Source organism: Pipistrellus kuhlii, unplaced genomic scaffold (assembly GCF_014108245.1).
Source record: "Pipistrellus kuhlii isolate mPipKuh1 unplaced genomic scaffold, mPipKuh1.p scaffold_m20_p_7, whole genome shotgun sequence".
NCBI classification, from domain to species: domain Eukaryota; kingdom Metazoa; phylum Chordata; class Mammalia; order Chiroptera; family Vespertilionidae; genus Pipistrellus; species Pipistrellus kuhlii.
Genome location: NW_023425573.1, coordinates 14,305,086 through 14,326,173, shown reverse-complemented (window position 1 = coordinate 14,326,173; position 21,088 = coordinate 14,305,086). Strand labels below are relative to the sequence as shown.

The 21,088-nt window shown below is 45.1% G+C and overlaps 1 protein-coding gene across 1 annotated transcript in view; it reads right to left on the bottom strand.

The window, feature by feature from the left end:
* The window catches only part of DNAH7 (dynein axonemal heavy chain 7), a 155,275-nt gene that overhangs the window by 41,381 nt on the left and 92,806 nt on the right, over positions 1-21,088 (bottom strand). Inside the window, exons 43-50 of the mRNA XM_036422091.2 lie at positions 20,338-20,668; positions 19,420-19,766; positions 17,338-17,518; positions 13,907-14,092; positions 12,242-12,405; positions 8,981-9,135; positions 5,172-5,362; positions 741-874 (exon numbers count right to left, since the gene is read on the bottom strand). Of these exons, the coding sequence (XP_036277984.1) occupies positions 741-874; positions 5,172-5,362; positions 8,981-9,135; positions 12,242-12,405; positions 13,907-14,092; positions 17,338-17,518; positions 19,420-19,766; positions 20,338-20,668 (1,689 nt within the window). The remainder of the gene's footprint in view (positions 1-740; positions 875-5,171; positions 5,363-8,980; positions 9,136-12,241; positions 12,406-13,906; positions 14,093-17,337; positions 17,519-19,419; positions 19,767-20,337; positions 20,669-21,088) is intronic.

The window sequence follows — 21,088 nt, the reverse complement described above, 5'->3', positions numbered from 1 at the left end:
TTTTCTGCCCCACGTGGCTCTCTAACGGCCATTTATGCAGTAACTGGGGAGATGGCAAGGCAGCCGACCTGCCATCCACATTTCAGCCCTCAGAGCACAGGAAGCATCTCTCCAATCATTTTTCCGAAATTTCCATGGCTTACGGAGCCGTCCTCGTTCTACCTGAGACACAGATGTTGTGAGCAGACAGTGGACGTGACATATTCATTCGGACTGTGCCCCAGTGAGAACAGGGGGGCTCCCTCCCACAACAGGTATGAGAGCTTTTGTGCTAACGCACTGCTGACAAGCGGGAAGCACACTGCCTCCTACTTCTGGTGCCTAAGAACTTGTCTGTGGAAATATACTCGGAAATGCATGTTCCAGGTTCGCACAAAAGCTCTGTAATACCTTATATTTCCCTCTTACATCTTCCTGTTCAATGCCCCTGTTTGATACAGTGGCCGGCAAACTCATAACAGAGCCAAATATCAACAGTGCAACGATTGAAATTTCTTTGGAGAGCCAAATTTTTAAAACTTAAACTTCTTCTAACGCCACTTGTTCAAAATAGACTCTCCCAGGCCGTGGTATTTTTGTGGAAGAGCCACACTCAAGGGGCCAGAGAGCTGCATGGGGCTCGCGAGCCGCAGTTTGCCGACCACTGATCTATTACAATAGATCTTCAAGATGCACTTCAATTGGTTTGACGTGACCGTGGGACAAGGAAACCCCACCCTGTGTGTGGCCGCCTTTCAAACCTTTTGTTTTCAGCTCCTTGCAGTATCAGAGCTTGTTTTTCCTCCTCAAGGTCCGGCCGTTCTCGCGCCACCACAATGCCCAGCAGCTGGTCCTGCATGCCCTCGGAAGTGATCATGAAGTTCAGTAACGTCACCTACAAGTGAAAGGGTACGCAGCCATCAGTCACGGTTTCTACTGAGAAAGCCTCTGCCTTTTGTGCTTCACGTGACCTTAACACAGACTCCGGTGTCCCAGATAGAGTGTGTGAAAGGAGGAATTCGCAGAGATGATAACTAACGGAATAGGCAAGCGAGATGGTTGGGTTAAAAACACACTCAAGTTTCTTATGGTAATAATGTAATGCTTCAAAGGGGTTTTCTTGTGAACAATTTATTTTTATTTCAACCCAGCTATTGTGGCTCAGTGGCTGAGTGTCAACCTATGAACCAGGAGGTCACCGTTCAGTTCCAGTCAGGGCACATGCCTGGGTTGTGGGCTCGATCCCCAGTGGGGGGTGTGCAGGAGGCAGCGGGTCAATGATTCCTTCTCATCATGGATGCTTCTCTCTCTCCCCCCTCCCTTCCTCTCTGAAATCAATAAAAATAATATTTTTTAGAAAATTATTTTGATTTCAAACTGGTCCAATTTTAATAAGTTGTTAACCTCAAAATCAGTTAGAATCAGGTCTTAAACCTTCTCTCATAGGGGCTGGACCAGCTGGGTTGTATTTTAAGGATCCTAGAAGTGCAACAAAGGAAATCTTACACAGTGAGTTAAGAGGGGAAAAAACAATGTCATCACTGTCACAGTGAAGTATATATTTACACTTTCATAATCATATGGTCACATGGAGTTTACAGCCTGGCAACCAGCCCCTTTTGGGGAAATGTGCATCTCAGTGATGGCCAGCAGGGTGCAGCATGTTGACACCTGCTTCGTACATAATGGCTCTTCCACACCCCTGGCCCTCTGCTGCCTACATCTTAACCCTCCTCCCCCTTTCCTGGTTCATGCTCAGGTCCCTCTTGTTAAAAAGCAAACAACACATACACACACACACACACACACACACACACACACACACACAAATCATTCTTTTGTTCCCACAATCCCTTTCAGCTATGGAACACCCACTCTTGGTGTCTTCATAACTATACTTAGTGAAGATGCTACTTATGCATGTTTTCTGTCTCCACTTTGACCACCCTTCAGCCCCCTACAACCTGCTCTCACCCCTGCCTCCACACCCTCGTCCACACAGCAATACACTGCAGGAACTTTCCGGCTCAGTCACCAACAAACCCATAAGCCAGTAAACAACTGACCTTGAACATATCGACCTTAGTTAATTTGAACACTTGCTCTCCTCACCCAACATCTACCTTGCAATCTGCCTGCCCTCAGGTCCTCACCTGTGTCTTGAGCATCCCCTCCCTTGCCACCCTGCAGTATGCCTGTAATTTAGGGATGCTGACAGACTGTGGAATCCCATGCACACAAACCATGAAACGTCTGCATGTGCTGCAGCTCTGCCCACTGACTGGAAGACCCTGTGTCGCCCCACCCTTTCTGGTAAAAAATATTTCTTCTGCAGGAAGACAGTAATTTTGATTCTATAGGACATTTCCAACCTGTGATGGGGAATTGTATAGCAGCTTCATGCAACGCCCTAGGACAGTGGTCAGCAAACTCATTAGTCAATAGAACCAAATATCAAGAGTACAACAATTGAATTTTTTTTTTTTTTGAGAACCAGATTTTTAAACTTAAATTCCTTCTAATGCCACTTCTTCAAAATAGACCCACGCAGGCCGTGGTATTTTGTGGAAGAGCCATACCCAAGGGGCCAAAGAGCCGCATGTGGCTTGGGAGTCGCAGTTTGCTGACCACGGTCCTAGGAGGGTGGCTCCCTCCTCTACCCAGACCCAGGCGCCTTCTCAACTTTTCCCCTCATTTACCCCATGACAGGGTTGGATGCCACTAAGTATAGAGATTGCATCGGCAAAATCGTAAATTTAATAGGATAATAAGCAATTCTTGAAACTGAGCAATTCAAAAAAACTCATGAAATGTTGGTATGTAATTCTCTACTGTTTGGCAATCGTTTGTGAAAAAATTATAACGAAATCTTTCAAGAGATCGTCCCTGTTGGCATGAGAACCAGGTGCACAGGTTACATTTGCTTCAATCCCCAATCCAGTCACGGTGTTTAGTGAGATGCATGTTTTACAACTTGTACCCCATTGTATTCAGACACAAAGAGGTAGTCATTGATATTCCACTCATGTGAGATTTTTGAGATCAATATTTTGCAAATGTTTATTTGTGAGCAAAAGGTTGGATTTGCAAGATATTGATCTAAAAAAATCTCAAACAGCAGTGTGGTGATCGTGTGTGGGGAGAGGTAGGGGAGTTGGAAGAGGGTATGGGGGGATAAATGGTGAAGAAGAAAAAAATAAAAGAAACAGCCAAAACCCATAAAAATAACTAGAAGAATATTATACAAATATGGCTGCTTCCTACTATTATTTTCATTTAGATTCAAAAGGATTATACAGCATGCTGTCATCCCGTGGGTACTTTTGAAAGCAAAAGGTACATAAAAGATCCTAGAAATAGGACAAAGGGGAAGTATTTTCATTTGTAAATGAAAGCAAGTAACTGCTTCACTATGTTTTCTAATCCCTGTTTAATCAATCCCAGCAATTAAAAATAATGAAGCAATCAGACCCTCTAGGGATATCAAGGATTTAAATCGTGACTCCTAGATCAGTTTCCTCCCCACAGGGGTCAGGATTCTATCACAACTAGAGATCAGGGCGCTAAAAATGGCTTATGTTAATTGTGATATCTTCTGAGATCTTTCTGAAAAGTAAAAAGAGGTTTTCCATGTCATTTATTTATCTATTTAAATTTGTTGGGGTGACATCTTGCCATTTATTAAAAAAAAAAAATTTTTTTTTGCACCCCAGCTTTAAGGTTTTGTTATTTTCTTTTTAAGTTTCATTCTTGTTTTTACTTACGAGTGAATAATGCTAATAGTTAATACCCATCTAATAGCACGTGTGGGCCTTAGTCTGAGGATTTTATGTAGATTAATTGATTCAGTCTTCACATCACTCTGTATTATTCCCATTTTATAGAGAAGAAAACTGAGGCACAGAGAGAGGCTCATAACGTGGCCAAGACACACCACTGGCAAGTGACAGAGCTGGGGTTTGAACCAAGGTTGTCCAGCTCCAGAAACAGGCTCCTAACTGCTGCTGGGCACTGCTTCTCCGAACAGGAACATTAACAATATTTTTCAGGGGATTGGAGAACATACTTTACTTAATTATTGTTGTTCTTAAAACTGGGCTCAAGAGCCACTCCCCCTGCTTCAGCCAGCTGTCCTGGCTGCCCTGACTGTCGGGGTAACATGTGTCCCCAGCTTTCAGCTCCTCCATGTCCTCTGGTCATGAGGATGGTCCATACTGACCAGGGGGCCTCCTGGCACAGGCCTGTGTATTCCTCTTGGGGGGAGGGCGCTGTGCCATCCGGGCTTCCTCCCGCTGCGGGCAGGTGTCCGGACGAGTGTAAACATTTTGGGCTCCCTGCACCAGTCTCATCTCTATATGTCACTTGCAAAATCGGAATCCCTATTTCTTACCGTGCTCTTCTCCCGGCCTGTGAATGACAGCTCCACACCCCTCCTCACCCGCCTCCACACCGGCTCACCCCACACTCCTTCCTCTGGGGCACTGGGCCCAGGCCAGTGATTGACAGCTCCACACCCCTCCCCACACCCCTCCACACCGGCTCATCCCACACTCCTTCCTCTGGGGCACTGGGCCCAGGCCTGGGAATGAGGAGCGGGTCAGCCCCAGGGCACCCAGCCAGCGACTAACCCTTCTCCTGGCTCCACTCTGGCAGGGATGCTAGAATTTTAGCAACAAAAAGCGGCTCTTTAAGTCATTACGTAAATGGAGCAGGGAGAAGAATGAATGTTCTCTCCTGAATCCCAGCTCCAACAAGGAGCACGAGGGCAATTTTGCAAAGGAGGTGCCTCCAATCACCGCTTCCTAACCTGCACCCAGGATAGCGCCGCTGTGGGATCTGAAACACACACACCCCCCTCCCTCCCTGGGGCGGAGGCTCTGGCACCGGCAGAGGACACGTGGACAGCGGGCGTGGACAGCAGGCGTGGACAGCGGGCGTGGACAGCGGGCGTGTGTGGACAAAGGGCACGTGGATAGAGGGCGCGTGAGCAGAGGGTGCGTAGACAGAGGGCGCGTGGGCAGAGAGGACGTGGGCAGAGGGAGCGTGGACAGGGGGCGCTTGGGCAGAGGGCGCGTGGGCAGCGGGCGCGTGGGCAGCGGGCACGGGGACACCGCTGCAGCCTCCCTCCCAGGACCCGCGGACAGGACACGGGGCCTCTTCGTGGGCCGGGCGGAGGGGCCATGGACACGCGCCTTCACGGAGGTCTCGGGCAGGTAGTGCGGGTTGCGCAGCTTGGTGGTGATGTAGAAGCGGAAGTCGGGCGCGTACTCGATGGTGGAGTCGCCCAGGCGGATGCACGTGCTGCCGCCCTGCTTGAAGGTCTGCTTCAGCAGCAGCGGCTCCAGGATGGGGTCCAGCTCCTCCGCCACGTTCTCCAGCAGCACTGGGTCAGAGAGAGGGAGAGCCGCGTCACCGCAGCCCTGGGCTGGACCCGCAGCCCCTGCAGCTCCCCCCTCCGCAGCCCCCCTTACAGCGTCCCACAGCCCCCTGCAGCCCTCTTACAGCCCCCCCGCAGCCTCCCCGCAGCCCTCCACAGTCCCCCGCAGCCTCCCCACAGCCCCCCACAACCCCCGCAGCCCCCCCACAGCTCCCACAGCCCCGGAAGCCCCCCACAGCCCCCACAGTCCCCACAGTCCCCACAGTCCCCCGCAGCCCCCCACAGCCCCCGCAGCCCCCCACAGCCCCCACAGTCCCCCACAGCCCCCACAGCCCCCCACAGCCCCCACAATCCCCCGCAGCCCCCCACAGCCCCCCGCAGCTCCCCACAGCCCCCCGCAGCTCCCCACAGTTCCCCGCAGCCCCCAAAGCCCCTCACAGCCCCCCACAGCTCTCACAGCCCCCCCGAAGCCCCCCGCAGCCCCCACAGTCCCCCACAGCCCCCACAGTCCCTCACAGCCCCCGCAGCCTCCCACAGCCCCCACAGTCCCCCACAGCCCCCACAGCCCCCCACAGCTCTCACAGCTCTCACAGCCCCCGGCAGCTCCCCACAGCCCCCCACAGCTCCCCACAGTCCCCCACAGCCCCCCAAAGCCCCTCACAGCCCCCCACAGCTCTTCCAGCCCCCCACAGCTCCCCACAGCCCCCCACAGCTCCCCGCAGCCCCCCAAAGCCCCTCACAGCCCCCCACAGCTCTCATAGCCCCCCCCCCCCGCAGCCCCCCGCAGGCCGAGGCCCCCAGAGGTAGCTCTGCATCCGGGGGATGCTCTGCGCGGGGAGATGGGATGTTAGTAAGACAGGCTCTGATCTGGGGGTTCGCGCTTAATGAAAAGATCTACACTAATTGATTTCTCTTTTAAAACTTTAAAACTTTTCTTATTTTATTTCTCCAGCTTTACTGATGTATGAAAATTGATTTACCAGCAATCTTTGATTACTATTCTGTGAATACCTTATTCATGGGCGTAGCTAATACAAATGTACCTTTCTTTATTTTCTAGAACTTCGGCTTTAAAACTTTTTTTTCTTAAGCAGCAGGATAGTTTATCAAAGAGGATCTTGTCCTAAAACTCAAGGTAAACAAATAAAAGGGAGGCCTGTGGGTGAGGAAGGAGGAAGCTCTGCCCTCTCCACCCAGGCTGCCTGTCAGGGGCGACTGGCCAGAGCTGTCCTGGGATAGACCAATATCCTACATAATAAAAAGGTAATATGCAAATTGTTCTCCACGCCTTCACAAAGATGGCTGCCTATGACCAGGCTGGCAGGGGGGTTAGTGAGGGACGACCAAACAACTGAACAAGCAGGCTGTGTGGGGTGACCAGGCCAGCAGGGAGGCAGTTGGGGGCAACCAGGCCAGCAGAGGGGGACAGTTAGGGGCAAGTAGGTCAGCAGAGGGGCAGTTGTGGGAGACCAGGCTGGCAGGGGGGTCAGTATGGAGTGACCAGGCTGGCAGGCAGGTGAGTGATTAGGAGCCAGTGATCCAGGATTGTGAGAGGGATGTCCGACTGTCGGCTTAGGCCCAATCTCTGCGACATCCCCTGAAGGGTCCCATATTGGAGAGGGTGCACGCTGGGCTGAGGCCCCCCGCCCCATGCACAAATTTTGTGCACTGGATCTCTAGTCTACAGATAACTCCCTAAATGGAGGAATTTTTCACCACTTATATTGTAAAGCTGTGACAGGAATTGGTCCCTTTACTTGAATATAAAAAGTTTTAAAACATGCCATGTGTTTCTCTTTCTGGAATAGATTTAAATTTTCTCACCTCTTTCCGATGACTAATGTCTGAAGGCATTGTAAATAATGGTTATCTCTTTTTAAAGTATTTCATTCCAAAAACTAGGCTAAAGCAAGTGTAAACGACACAGAAGCACTGGACAAAGGCAGAAGTCTTGGGGACCACTTCAGCACTGCCCTCGATGAGGGGGCACGCTGGTTAAGCCACGAAACTAACATCCTCTGGCTCCCACCTACTTTGTTAATAAAATGAAGTGGTTGGAATCAGTATTGGATTTCATTTTTTTTTTCTGATGGCCACAACCCCAAGTAAGAAATCCATTTTAAATCTTAATCGAGTATACACATATGCATCTAAAACTTTAATAACTTCATGAAAGAATGCTTACCTTTATGCCATGCTAGGAAGCCTAATATGTTCTACTATTTCCTATTGCATTCCATTTAAAAATGCTGGCCAAGACCCACTAAATTGGTTTTCTCTCTCAAAGTGTGACCTACAGTTTAAAAAACATGAGACAGATTGGCTCCATGCCCATTTCCGCCTAAAATAATGCAATATTGTCACCAATGTATGTGGCTGAGATCACAGAAATCTCCAGAATGCCAAGCATGTGGTAGATGCTCAGTTATCATTAAGTTGTTCTTTTTTACCTGTGCCAAGAAAATTATTTAAATATTCAAATTAAATTAGGTAATTTTAAACACGCAAGGTATTTATGGTGCCAATTCTTTCAAGAAATCCGAGTCCTCTGAATTCTCATAGTTCATCATCTGTGACTTTCTGATTATACTAAGATAATTATTATATTAATGTATTTAATTAAAAGACGATACCCATAAACCACACAGTAAGTCTCCAACCAAAGAAACAACGCAAGTTGAGCTGATCTGACACTGCAGTAAGTATGCAAAGTACAGTCACTCTGTCTTCCTGGCAAACGTACAGATGGGGAACTGAGTCTTGGCAAAGTCACGGAAGGAGGCATTGAGTGTCTGGGCAGCTACTCTATTGCCAGAGCCTGCCCATCACAGCACAGTGGTTCTGGTGAAGGCTCGCCATGCCCCTCCACTTCCTATGTTCATTAAAGTTAGCTACATATAGTATCCGATCCTGTCTGTTCAAAAAAGGAAGACATTTGAGAGTAGAGATCATATTCCCTTTTTTGGTAACTCCTGTCGTTATACTCTAAGAACACCAGCTGTACAAAGGAAATTCTGAGTGTGTGGGTGGACGTGAATGTGGGTGTGTGTGTATCACACAGATTTTATTAGTAGACTTAGTTCCTGTTATGCCTACCCTAGCAGAACCTAAGATTGTAATTAATATTTTAAAGACTAACTCATTATCAATATACAAAAATAGAATGCCTGGGAGACCACCTGGTATATCTGTGGTTATTTTTCCTCACAGCACTAGCTCTCACAGTACCTGGGATTTGCTAAACTTGTCCTGAGGCTAACTATGTTGCCGTTTCATCATATTTCCATTTATTTATTCAAGTAAAGAGTCCCTTTTTTGTAGACGTGGAGTTATAATAAAAACTAAAGAACAACAAGGAACAGACACAAATTAAAACAGCTCAATTAAGAGGATGCATCAGACAAAGAAATTTTGAGACAAAGAAAATGCCCTAACCTTCTGGTCCTAGAATATCTAAAGTTCTCACTTGATTATCAATAAATAATAAACAACATTAATAAAGTCATTATTTAAGATTAATCCAACACACTTATGTTTTTAAAAAGGAACCACCTTCACCCTTTGGGGTTAATGAAACCCTCCCCAGGCATTTCCGTAACGTGTGCGTGTCATCCGCCTACGTACCAGGGGTGCCAAACTGGATGCAGTTCTCCAGGGTCCGGATGTAGTCAGGGTCACTGAATTTAATCAGCTGCAGACTGTTAGTCTTTTCCATGTTCTTGACCCATTTATTGGCCTGACCTTGAGGGTCTATCATCAGAGGCCACCTTCTCGCGTTCCTGAAAGAGACAAGAAAGACGATGCTGGTCAAGCTATGACTCGTTTCCATGTTGTTTCATGTAACACACATCGCTTTCCATGTACGCTTTATAGGAATGTCTTACTTTCTCACTTCCTATAAGGAGCTGTGCTCTTGAGCAGACATCCACATTGAGCGGGCTACTAGAATGGTAACTCCTAAAGCCAGCTGGCCAACTGAACGCCAGTGCTTTTCCTCTTTTGGAAAATTGCAGTTCTCTGTATGTTAGATTACATTTTGAAAACATCTGCTGCCTTTGCTAATTAAGCCACAGTGACAACTATTCACCTCGATGGAAGTCAGGGAATTCGAGTTCTTGGCTAGGCCTGGCCATTAATTATGCATGTGACCTGGGGCAAATCGCTCTGCCCCTGAGCCACCCTCAGCTGTCATTTGTACAACAGAGAAAAAGAAAGAATTGAGGCGTCCTATTTCTCTTTCAACTCTAGATCATTAAAGATAAAACTGTCTAAAAAAAAAAAAAGGTGAAAAGTGTAATTTTTTATCACCTAAACTTCGTAATAGCCATGGACACTTAAGGGTCAACTCAGTATTTGTTTCAGAAACTTGTATAGTTAATGTTACTTATGCGACTAGTGATTACCTAGAGATTGTGAGCTCCTTATGGCCAGAGATCTATTCTCAGAGAGTCAGGGTTTATGCCCGGGGAGAGCTCACACATACCGCTTTATTCTCACTCACATCCTCCCTTTTATGACAAGAACAAGAACAGTGAATCAGGAGACGTGCAGCTTATTTTCCAGAATCCTGTGGGGTCACAAAGGCTAACCAATCCCTGCCATCACCAGATAGTACCAACTAAATCACCCTCTGCCTTGTGTAAAGTGTGATTGGCATTTTTTTCTTTCTCTTAGAAGTCGCAGTAAACACAGCCATCGTAGCGGCCACTTTTCCTCAGGAAAGTCTTCAGAAGTGAACACAGAACACCAGAAGAACAGGGTGGGAAGGAAATAAAAGGAAACTGGGGCAAGTAAAAGACATACAGTGAGGATGGGAACAAGATAACAGCTCCTATTCGGTGTCATCACACCATGAGTTTAGGATGTCATTGAATGACTTATGTGTCTCTCCCCCACCACCACCTTGGACGTGATCATATTTTCTAGCATGGAGGCCACAGCTTGATACAAAACATGTCATTTCTGTGGTAAAGAAGATGGTCCCATCCTCTAGTGCCAGCATCATGTAATGCACTGGTCCCCTTGGGCTGTCGTAGCAAAGTACCACAGTGTGTCTCCCATCGCGTGAGATTATGTCTCACGGAGGCTGGAAGTCCAAGATCAAAGTGCTGCAGCAGGTCCAGGTGGCGAAACCCAGACAGCTTTAGACATGGCCCAGCTCTGAGGATTGGTGTGTCTCAAACCCCTAGAGCGGTGGTCGGCAAACTGTGGCTTGCGAGCCACATGCGGCTCTTTGGCCCCTTGGGTGTGGCTCTTCCACAAAATACCATGGCCTGAGCGAGTCTATTTTGAAGAAGTGGCATTAGAAGAAATTTAAAACATTTGGCTCTCAAAAGAAATTTCAGTCATTGTACTGTTGATATTTGGCTCTGTTGACTAATGAGTTTGCCGACCACTGCCCTAGACTAACTGCTTCTCCAACTTCCTTTAGGTGTTCTCATCAGATGCTGTTTTGCTTTATATTATATTCAAGTTGCACATAGCTCAGATCCCTGCAGAATAATTCTGTAAATAAATGCTAAGGAAGCCATAAGTCAAGATCAGTGGTTGAGCAGTAAAGAAATGTGTTCACCAGAATTTTAATTTGTGGGATAACTTTCATAAATGCTACAGACAAAAAATTCAGGAATAACTAGTCTTCACATGTTAGTTGGTTAACTCTATTTTTAAAATTCACATGCCTCAACCATTTTTAAGTGCTTTCTTCTCAATTACTTTTTCAACAGTAAACTAACAACTAGTCAAAATAGCCATGTAACACAGAGCTGCACATTTTCTACAAATGGTTGACCTGCACTACTCCTCATGTGGGAACCCCCCAAGAAGGCTGGCGATGAAAGGCCCATGGACACCTGAACTTGGAAATGGCACCGTTTTTTATTGTCCTCACCTGGGGGCAGGCTGAAGGCCTTCGTTTCTGGGAGGTCGGAGCAGGGGTAAAAGCGAGGCTAGGTGAGCCTCCAGTATTCTCCCAGCCCAGTCTCCCCGGGATTTATCTACTAACAGGGAGATTCCAGAATAGCAGCCATTGTCGTAAAAGCTCCGTTCAGCCATGACCCAGAAGTGTATCCCTATCACTGAGAATAGCCCCCATCCAGCAGAGACTAATGCAGAATTTGGAACGTGCAAAACCTTCACTACCAACAACCCACTGCACGTTTCATTAACCTGCAATAACAAAATGGGAATCAAAATTCTAGACTTTATTGACTTATGGTAGGGTTTGTTTGTTTATTTTATATATATATATATATATATATATATATATATATATATATATATATAATATATTGATATATTGATATATTGATATATATTGATATATATATATTGATATATATATATATTATTAATTTCAGAGAAGAAGGGAGAGAGAGATAGAAACATCAATGATGAGAGAGAATTATTGATTGGCTGCCTCCTGCATGCCCCCTACTGGGGATGGAGCCTGCAACCTGGGTACGGGCTCTTGACCAGAATCAAACCCCAGACCCTTCAGTCTACAGGCCGATACTCTATCCACTGAGACAAACCGGCTAGGGCTGTTTGTTTGTTTTTAATAGTAGGATTTTGCTCTATTTGCTGAAGGTTGGTTTAAAAATAATTAAAAATAATTTTAAAATAATTAAATTAAATTAAATTAAGCAAATAATCTATTTTTTTTGTTTGTTTGCTTGTTTGTTTTTCTACCAGGGTCTCTAATACTCAACTATTCCAATATTAATAGGAAAAGGAAGTGATTATTCATATTTAACTTAGCTAATTAAGCAAAAAGTTGTCTTCAATACTATTGAAGTACGCTAGCTATGACTGTTTGCAAAGTTGCATGCACAAATAAATCCCCGGGCTCACGGAGGCCATCGGTGAGGAAAGGGTTTTTCTTACATGATGATGATGCCGTTGTCGATGGAGAACGAGTCAGAAGGCAGCCCGGCGATGTTCCAGGTGCGGATGGTCACGGCCTCTCCCAGGATGCCCATCAGGGAGTAGTCCTCGGAGCAGGGGATGCCCCTGCCCTTGCACAGTTGCGACCACTCCTTCACTTGGTTCTTTCAGACACACACGGGGAGAAAACATACACGGTCAGAGGCTGCTACATGCTGACTCTGTACACTCTGTTTATGCTTCATTCATCAAGTCAACAAACCATGGTTGAAGTTCTACCTAAAAACTGATTTGTCTACCAGATTTTTTTCAAATAAGATGATAACTTAAAATGATAATTCTACATATTCAAGTAAAAATTAATTATATCCAATGTTAAGGTAATGTTTAGACAGGTCACTTCATCATAAAGCCAGAATTTTGTACATGGAAAAATAATCGGCAAGTGTCATTCTTCTTTAAAAAAAAAAAAAATAATAATTATATATATATATATATATATATATATATATATATATATATACACACACACACACACATATATATATATATACATACATACATACATATATATATAAAATTGCTTTTTCACAGAGAAAAAGGGAGAGGGATAGAGAGTTAGAAGAAACATCAATGAAAGAGAAACACTGATCAACTGCCTCCTGTACACCCCCATGGGAGATGTGCCTGCAACCAAGGTACATGCCCTTGACCGGAATCAAACCTGGGGCCCCTCAGTCCACAGGCCGACGCTCTATCCACTGAGCCAAACTGGTTAGGACCCAAGTGTCATTCTTCTACAGCTTTGCCTGACAAAGCAGTTGCTGTAAATTACAAATGGCCAGAAAACTGAATCCAGTTTGTTGTGTAACAGTGAATCCAGCTTGAACTGGCAGAGGACCTGGAAAACACATGTGGCTGGCTCTCACGTGCCTTGGGGCAGGAACCATGGCAGGGCTTTTAGACACCTACAAGGATCAGGACATAGATTGGAGTTTGGGGTACCCCACCCGGGATGCTCAGAAGCCAAACAGGGACCTCCAACCCAGGTTCACACCCAAAAAAGACAAAGATCAAGGACCCACGTGAGGTTACAGATCAAAGAATTCAGAAAGAAAGACAGGTGAGATGCCTGATGTTTAGTTGCCTGTGCTTTCTTCTAGGATCTTTATGGTTCCATGACTTAAAAGGAACCTGCGTGCACTGCTGGTGGGAATGCCGATAGTGAGATCCCTATGGAAAACGGTGCAGCATTTCCTAAAAAAGTTAAACATGGAACTCCCATTTGACCCAGTGATCCCCTTCTGGGAATATATGCTAAGAAACCCAAAACACCAGTCAGAAAGAATATATGCACCCCTGTGTTCATAGCAGCACAATTCACCATAGCTAAGAGCAGGTGAGTGGATATAAAAGCTGTGTTACATCTATATCATGGAATACTATGCTGCTGTAAAAAAAAAAAAAAAAAAAAAAAAAAAAGGAAAGATCTCTTACCCTTTGAGACAAGATAGAGGGACACTTTCTTTTTACACTTAGCAAAACATACACACACACACACACACACACACACACACACACACACACATCCCTCGGGCTAATGTCAACTGCCCTGGGAGGGGCAGAAAGCCCCTAGCAGTCACCGGTGGTCTGCCTGACCCTTACCTGGCGGTAGTTGGAGGTGAAGGCGCCCAGGTAGGCCACAATCCCCGAGGAGATGAGGATGTCTCCGGTCAGGTTGATGTACAGCAGCCCCAGCTCCAGGGCCATTTGGCTCCAGCGGGTTTTCTCACCCCCGAGGCCGCCGATCAGCTGCTCCGCACGTTCCAGCTTCTTGCTGCACAAGTCAACCTCAAGGCAAGAGTGAGTGTGTCAGCAGCCACAGTAGGATGGACTATAAAATCCTGCAAGACTTTTTAATTTCCATTGGAATTTTTTAACTCTCTAAAGCAGTGGTCGGCAAACTCATTAGTCAACAGAGCCAAATATCAACAGCTCAACGATTGAAATTTCTTTTGAGAGCCACATTTTTTAAACTTAAACTTCTTCTCACACCACTTCTTCAACATAGACTCGCCCAGGCCGTGTTATTTTGTGGAAGAGCCACACTCGAGGGGCCAAAGAGCCGCATGTGGCTCGCGAGCCTCAGTTTGCAGACCACGCCTCTAAAGGAAACGTGAGCTATCTCGTTGTGAACCCTGGGAAGTTCAGAATGTTTGAGAATTTTTCCATAATAAAAGTCTGTCCATGAGTACAATTTATGAAACTCATAATGAAATTTATCATGGAATGCAAAGATCATTTTATTTAAGGGAATGGCCTCTAGTACGAGACGCTAAAAGGTAAGTAATGAAGAACGTTCTCTTGCAAATATAGATGTTCCCCCTCCATTTCAAGAATCTAAATGCATTTGATTTTAGTATTCTCTGAACATTCCCCACTTATTTAACTTATGGTTGATTTTAAAATTTTAACAGTTAAATGTTTAAAAGTTTTCATAACTTATATTTACTTACAACATACAATTTTGAAGTTGTTAAATGCATCAATCTACTCAGACATCTACAAATAACCTTACATGGGGGCGTTGATCCCCAGCTGAGAGCCTGCTTTGTGCAAAGGACTGTTAATTAAATTTGATTACACATAATTAAGCCATGTGATTAGCAAATAAAAAGGGCAATCATGAAGGTAGCAAACTTGGTGGGAAACCAATTCAAGCCATGCAATAGCAATATTTCAGTAGAATACCTGAATTATTTTGATTTATTTTAGCACTAGCCAGTTTGGCTCAGTGGATAAAGCGTTGACCTGTGGACTGAAGGGTCCTGGGTTTGATTCCAGTCCCAGGCACATGCCCCAGGTTGCAGGCTCAATTCCCAGTGGAGGCCTGCAGAAGGCAGCCAATTAAGGATTCTCTCTCATAGGTGATGTTTTTTTCCTCTATATCTCTCTCCCTCTCTGAAAACAATAAAAATACATTTTTAACAATAAAAAATAAAAAATTAAGTGATTTAGCATCATTATTTTTGGGATAAGACAAGATTAATTAAAGTTTACTTCAAGGTTTAAATTTAAATAATTCACGTGAAAAGAATAAGTAAATAGCCTTACCGATGTGCTTCAATGGTTTCATAACCAGGAGGATATGGTTCAACTAAAGGCCTGGTGCACAAAATTCATGCACTGGTAGGGGTGTCCCCTCAGCCTGGCCTGCACAATCTCGCAGCCCAGGAGCCCTTGGGGGATGCCCAACTGATGGCTTAGAGGCAGGCCTAAGCCATCAGTCAGACATCCTTAGCACTGTGCTTGCCAGCCATGAGCCCTGTTCAGGGCTTCTGGCTGAGCGGTGTTCCCCCTATGAGAGTGCACTGACCACAAAGGGGCAGCTCCTGTATTGAGCATCTGCTCCCTGGTGGTCAGTGCGCATCATAGAGACCAGTCATTCCACTGTTCGGTCAATTTGCATATTCACTTTTTATTATATAAGATTCCCAGTCAGAGTACATGCCCAGGTTGCAAGCTCAATCCCCAGTAGGGGGAGTAATTCTACTCTGAAATCAATAAAAATATTTTTAAAGGAAGAAGTAAATAATTGATAAAAACAGAGACATATTATTTTATAATAAGAATTTAGTTTATACTTTTCCTAATGCTATTAACACATATTAAATAATTGTTTTAGATTAAAAGATATAAAATACTGTATCAATTCATCTAAAAGTAGGTTTAAAAAAAGCAAACAGTATCTAACAGGTAATATTTTTGATACTTGCTAAACTTAAACCTTTTCTTTTTTAATTTTCTAATAGTTTCTGTCTTTCTTCATCCATTATTCTCTCAGTGATCTTAAAGTGGTAAATCAGGCTTTGGACCATAATAAAGTTGTCAGAAGAAACAAGTAAGTAAAAATACTTTAGCTAAAATTTCTCCTCCAAGAGCAGGTTTTTAGCAGACATATGCATATATTCATTTTACATCACCATAATTTTTTAACATTTTACTTTGGAAAATAAAAATGTCAAACATACAGCAGAGTTGAAACACACTTGGAGTGAGCAATAACATACTGTCAGTTATATTATTTAAACTAACACTGATCACTTGGAAAGCGTGCTCAATGATAGGTCACATTTCTAAATATTAGCCACATATTTGCACAAATATAGAATATGTGCACCTATATCCTGCAGGAGGGGGCAGCCTGGCGCCATGGGACAGAGGGTGGCTATTCGGGTCAGATCGCGTGGCTTCAGATCTTAGCCGTAATGCTTAGAACCTGGGTTATCCGTGGACAAGCTGCTCAACTCCTCTGTGCTTTAGTTTCTACAAAAAAGGTGCAAAGAGATTACCTCCCTCATTTTTTGAGGGAATAAGTGAGATAGTACATACAACAGAGCCTTCCATATAAGAGGCACCAACACCGTTTGTCTGCCACCAAGTATTTTGACCTCTTTTCTGGGACATGCTCAGACTTCAGCGGTGAGTTTTTACAAACAGCATCGCTGTATGAGTGAGAGCAGCGGCCGCCAACCTTTTGGACCTCACGCACCACACCAGCGGTCCACAGACCACCGGCTGGCGACCGCTGAGTCAGAGCAATGTTTTCAGTCTTAGAGACATTGTCAGTGGCCACTGCAAGGTGCTGGGTGTTGAATTCTAATCTCAGCTTTGCCATGAACTCTTGCACAACCCCAGTCAATTAACATGTTGCCTCTCCATTTCCTCGCCTAGAGATAACATGAAGAATAATTTAGATAATCTAGCTTGATATTTTAATAATACAAGGCAGAGATGATTGGCAATTTTTTTTCTTTCTTTTGGAGAAGGAAAGGGCCAAAGGAAGGTACATATTTTAAGCTCTGGGGCCCAAGAGGCAAAATTGAGGATATCATATAGTTACTTATATAACCATTTAATATGTAATCACTTATAGATGGTTATGAGTGAGTGGACCATAAAAATGGCCGTGGGCCACAGGTCACCAGCTCCTGACCAGCTGGCAAAGAGGATTGCTGTGGGGTGTGCTGGCATGAACGTGGCTTTCACGCACAGCCGTGGACCATTTGCCCACCCTCGCCGGCATCCTCCTCTACCTGGTTTTCCAAGTCAGCCTTCTTTTCCTTGTTCTGCTCCAGCTTTTCCTGCAGCTTGGCCAGTTTGTCCTGAACTTCCTGCAGGGCGGCCTGCTTTTTCCTGAGACCGTCCATGGCGATCTTGAGCTCCCCTTCCGCTGCAGCCAGCTTGATCTTCTTGGGAGCGACTATTTTTGCCACTCTGCAAGCAAGGGAAATTGGGAAATGAAATATAGACTTAATATCCCAGTGCACCATGGCTGGATGTGGTTTCCTGGTAGCCTTCCTCTAACTCGGAACCCGTCTTCCTATGCAACCTCGACTGGTTCCCTTGCTCTCTGTTCCACCGAGAAACAGGCAAACCTGATCCCAGCACATAAGGTGTGACTATAATATTAATACCCAATAGGCGTAACATTTTCAAACAAGTAATTGTTTGTTTGTTTTTTTAAAAAAAACCAAAAAACAATAATAATAATATTCGGTTGTTGTCAGTGTGATATTTTGGTGATTTTGCAAAAGGAGAATAGCACATTCATGTAAAATATTACAGAGTTTGGGGAAAGTAGCTTAATTCTGATGAGGAAAAGGTGAGGTATTCTGTGTCAGTTTACTTCTTTTTTAACATTTCAGAATATACCCTTAGGTAAAGCCCAGTTTTCTTATAAACATGTAAGTTGGTAATACAAGGAACAATTTGGGGAAAAAAGAGTGGATCTAAATCATTTTCTCTTTCTGGAAAATGGAGTCGGTCATGCTATCTTTCTAAACAAATGATAAGACATTACATTAACATTTATCATTGAACATAGTATATCCTGGTCCCAATCTATACAGCATGTAACATATGTACAATGACTCCAATTGTGTGTATTTGAAAGATCCTGTAAGAGTTGCTTTTTGAAGAAATAACCAATGACTTTCACTCTGCACACGTTATGCCTGGTTTCACACAATCATCAAAAGGCTCCTTGTTTCACAAAGAACGTGCACATGTCATACCAGTGGTTACCAAGGGGGCCTGAGGTCCGCCCTTGTCCACTGGAGCAGCTGTGCCAGGCATTTCTTCACGTGCTTTAGTCAAAACCATGCATCGGAGCACACTGAAGAAGCAGGTTTGAGAGGCCAGCCATCTCCTGCTAGAGCACACATTAGGGAGATTTGCTGGAATAGAAAACACCAGCACGCTTCTCATAATGTTTTTGTTTTTTAAATGTGGATTAAAAATATATATATAAGTTGTGTTAACGTGTAATGTTTTCATTGCTCTTTAAAAAAAAAATGAACTCTTGCCGAAACCGGTTTGGCTCAATGGATAGAGCGTCAGTCTGTAGATTGAAAGGTCCCAGGTTTGAGTCCAGTCAAGGGCATGTACCTTGGTTGCGGGCACATCCCCAGTAGGGGGTGTACAAGAGGCAGCTGATCAATGATTCTCTCTCATCGATGTTTCTAACTCTCTATCCCTCTCTCTTTCTCTCTGTAAAAAAATCAATTTTATATATATATATATATATATATATATATATATATAATTATTATTATTATTATTTTATTATTATTATTTTTTAAAGAACTCTTGCCCTAGCTGGTTTGGCTCAATGGAAGGAGCTTCGGCCTGCGAACTGAAGGGTCCCAGGATCTATTCCTATCAAGGGCACATACCCCGTTGCAGGCTTTATCCCCAGTAGGGGGCATACAGGAGGCAGCCAATCAATGATTCTCTCTCATCATTGATATTTCTGTCTCTTTCTCCCTGTTTCTTCCTCTCTGAAATCAATATATATATTTAAAAAAATAAATATTTAATCTTTAAAAAAAGAACTCTTAAATATAATTAAAAGGTTTTCAGTTTTAATTTCTGGCTGGTAGATAATAAACAAAAGCTTTTGGGTCTCTAATAATATTTAAGAGTGTCCAGGACTCCTGAGTGCAGAAAGTTGGGGAGCGTTGCAGCTGTGAGCTTGCCTCCACCACGCATGCAAGCACAGAGCAGGGATCGGCCTCAATTTCCTGGGCTCCTCTCAGCTCTGTAGCTTCCAAGTTTGATCCAGTCTAAGTGGCCACATCGGACACAGAGCACCTCAGGTCGCTCTCGGCACTTACTTGTCATACGAATCCATGGCTATGACCCATTTGCACAGGCCTTCGGCCGCCGTGGACGCATTTCTGATCTTTTCGGGGACAAAGTCCGGATTTGGAATGTAATTTTTCCTGATGATGTTCATGTAGGCCGGAGGAATGTTGTCTTTGTCGTATTCATGAAGGGACTGTAGGAATCGAATGTCACCAAGGACTCTCTTCGCCGGACCCCAGAAATCCTCTATCTTCTTCCCGGAGCCCGTGGGGTCGGGGATCTTGTCGGACTTGATGCCTTTGAGGATGCAGATGGCCTCCATGACCAGTTTGACCCCCGCCGGCGGGCTCTTCATGGACTTGACCACGGTGATGTCCTGGGGAGGAAACACGCCCATTATTTAGAAACAGTTTGTTGGCAGGTCACTTGTAATTGGTTTTTATTTTCAAGCCAAGCTGTAGGCTCTAGAATCTCATTGTTCAGGTGACCGCGATTATAAGTATTATTAAGAAGCATTGAGAAATCTGTCTCCCCCCAAGATAAAAACTACAAATAATGTTGGGGTTACTTATGACATAAAGTTCTACTTCAACAACACACCAAAGAGAGATTTGGCTGTCACCAAGTAACAGCTTTGTACAATAGCTTCTTAAAGATTATAAAAATGCAAATGTTAGAAAAATACAAAAATTATAAATATCAAGATCTATAATCATTATATATATGGTTAACCACACGTTGTTTGCATTCTTCCATATAATTTCTGTGCATGTGTACATGCTACAAACCAGTGTCTTTTAACTTCCTCTTCAGGTGCACGAGGGAACCCTGTGCCAACGTGACAGCGGCTTTGACTGCGTTCCCCGTGGGGACGGGCTGAGGCACCCAGTGCTGACGACAGGCCTCCCGGAGCCCCGAGGACACTTCCCACAAGCCCGGCATCTTACCTGCGCCGTGAGGGTGTCCAGGGCCGCGAGCGCCGACTCCAGGATGGGCAGGGCCCCCGCCAGGTCGGCGTCACACTCGTCTTTGATGGCCTTGGCCGCCATCGCCTGCTCGTTGGCCACAGTCTCATCGGCCTTCACGATTTTCTCCGTTTTGGCCACTTCGATGGATTCCTTCTCGATGATGAGCATCATTTCATCCACCTCTTTGCTGGCAACCTTTAGCTGCGGATGGAGCGCCTCCAGCTCCGTCTGCATGACGGCCACTTGCGAGGCCGCGGAATCCAGCTTCTCCAGACCCACCTCGTACCGCTTCTTCATCTTCATCACTTCGCTGAAAGCAAACACACACGCCGCTTAGCCCCAGGCCCCGGGCCCTCCTGCAAGGAAGGAGAGACTAAGTGTTCTGGGCTCTCCACGCTCGTTCAAAGCACGGCTAGAGGAGGGACCGGGGAACGTTCCACTGATACCAAACCTATAAAACACAGAGCGTCTGAGGGTGCTTGCCAGGGCACTGGGTGTGGGGGATAAGAGGGATGCTGTTTAAAGGTACAAAATTGCCGAAACTGGTTAGGCTCAGCGGATAGAGCGTTGGCCTGCGGACTGAAAGGTCCCAAGTTTGATTCTGGTCAAGGGCATGCACCTTGGTTGTGGGCACATCCCCAGGAGGAGGTTTGCAGGAGGCAGCTGATCGATGTTTCTCTCTATCCTTCTCCCTTCCTCTCAAAAAAAAAAAAAAAAAAAAAAAAAATCA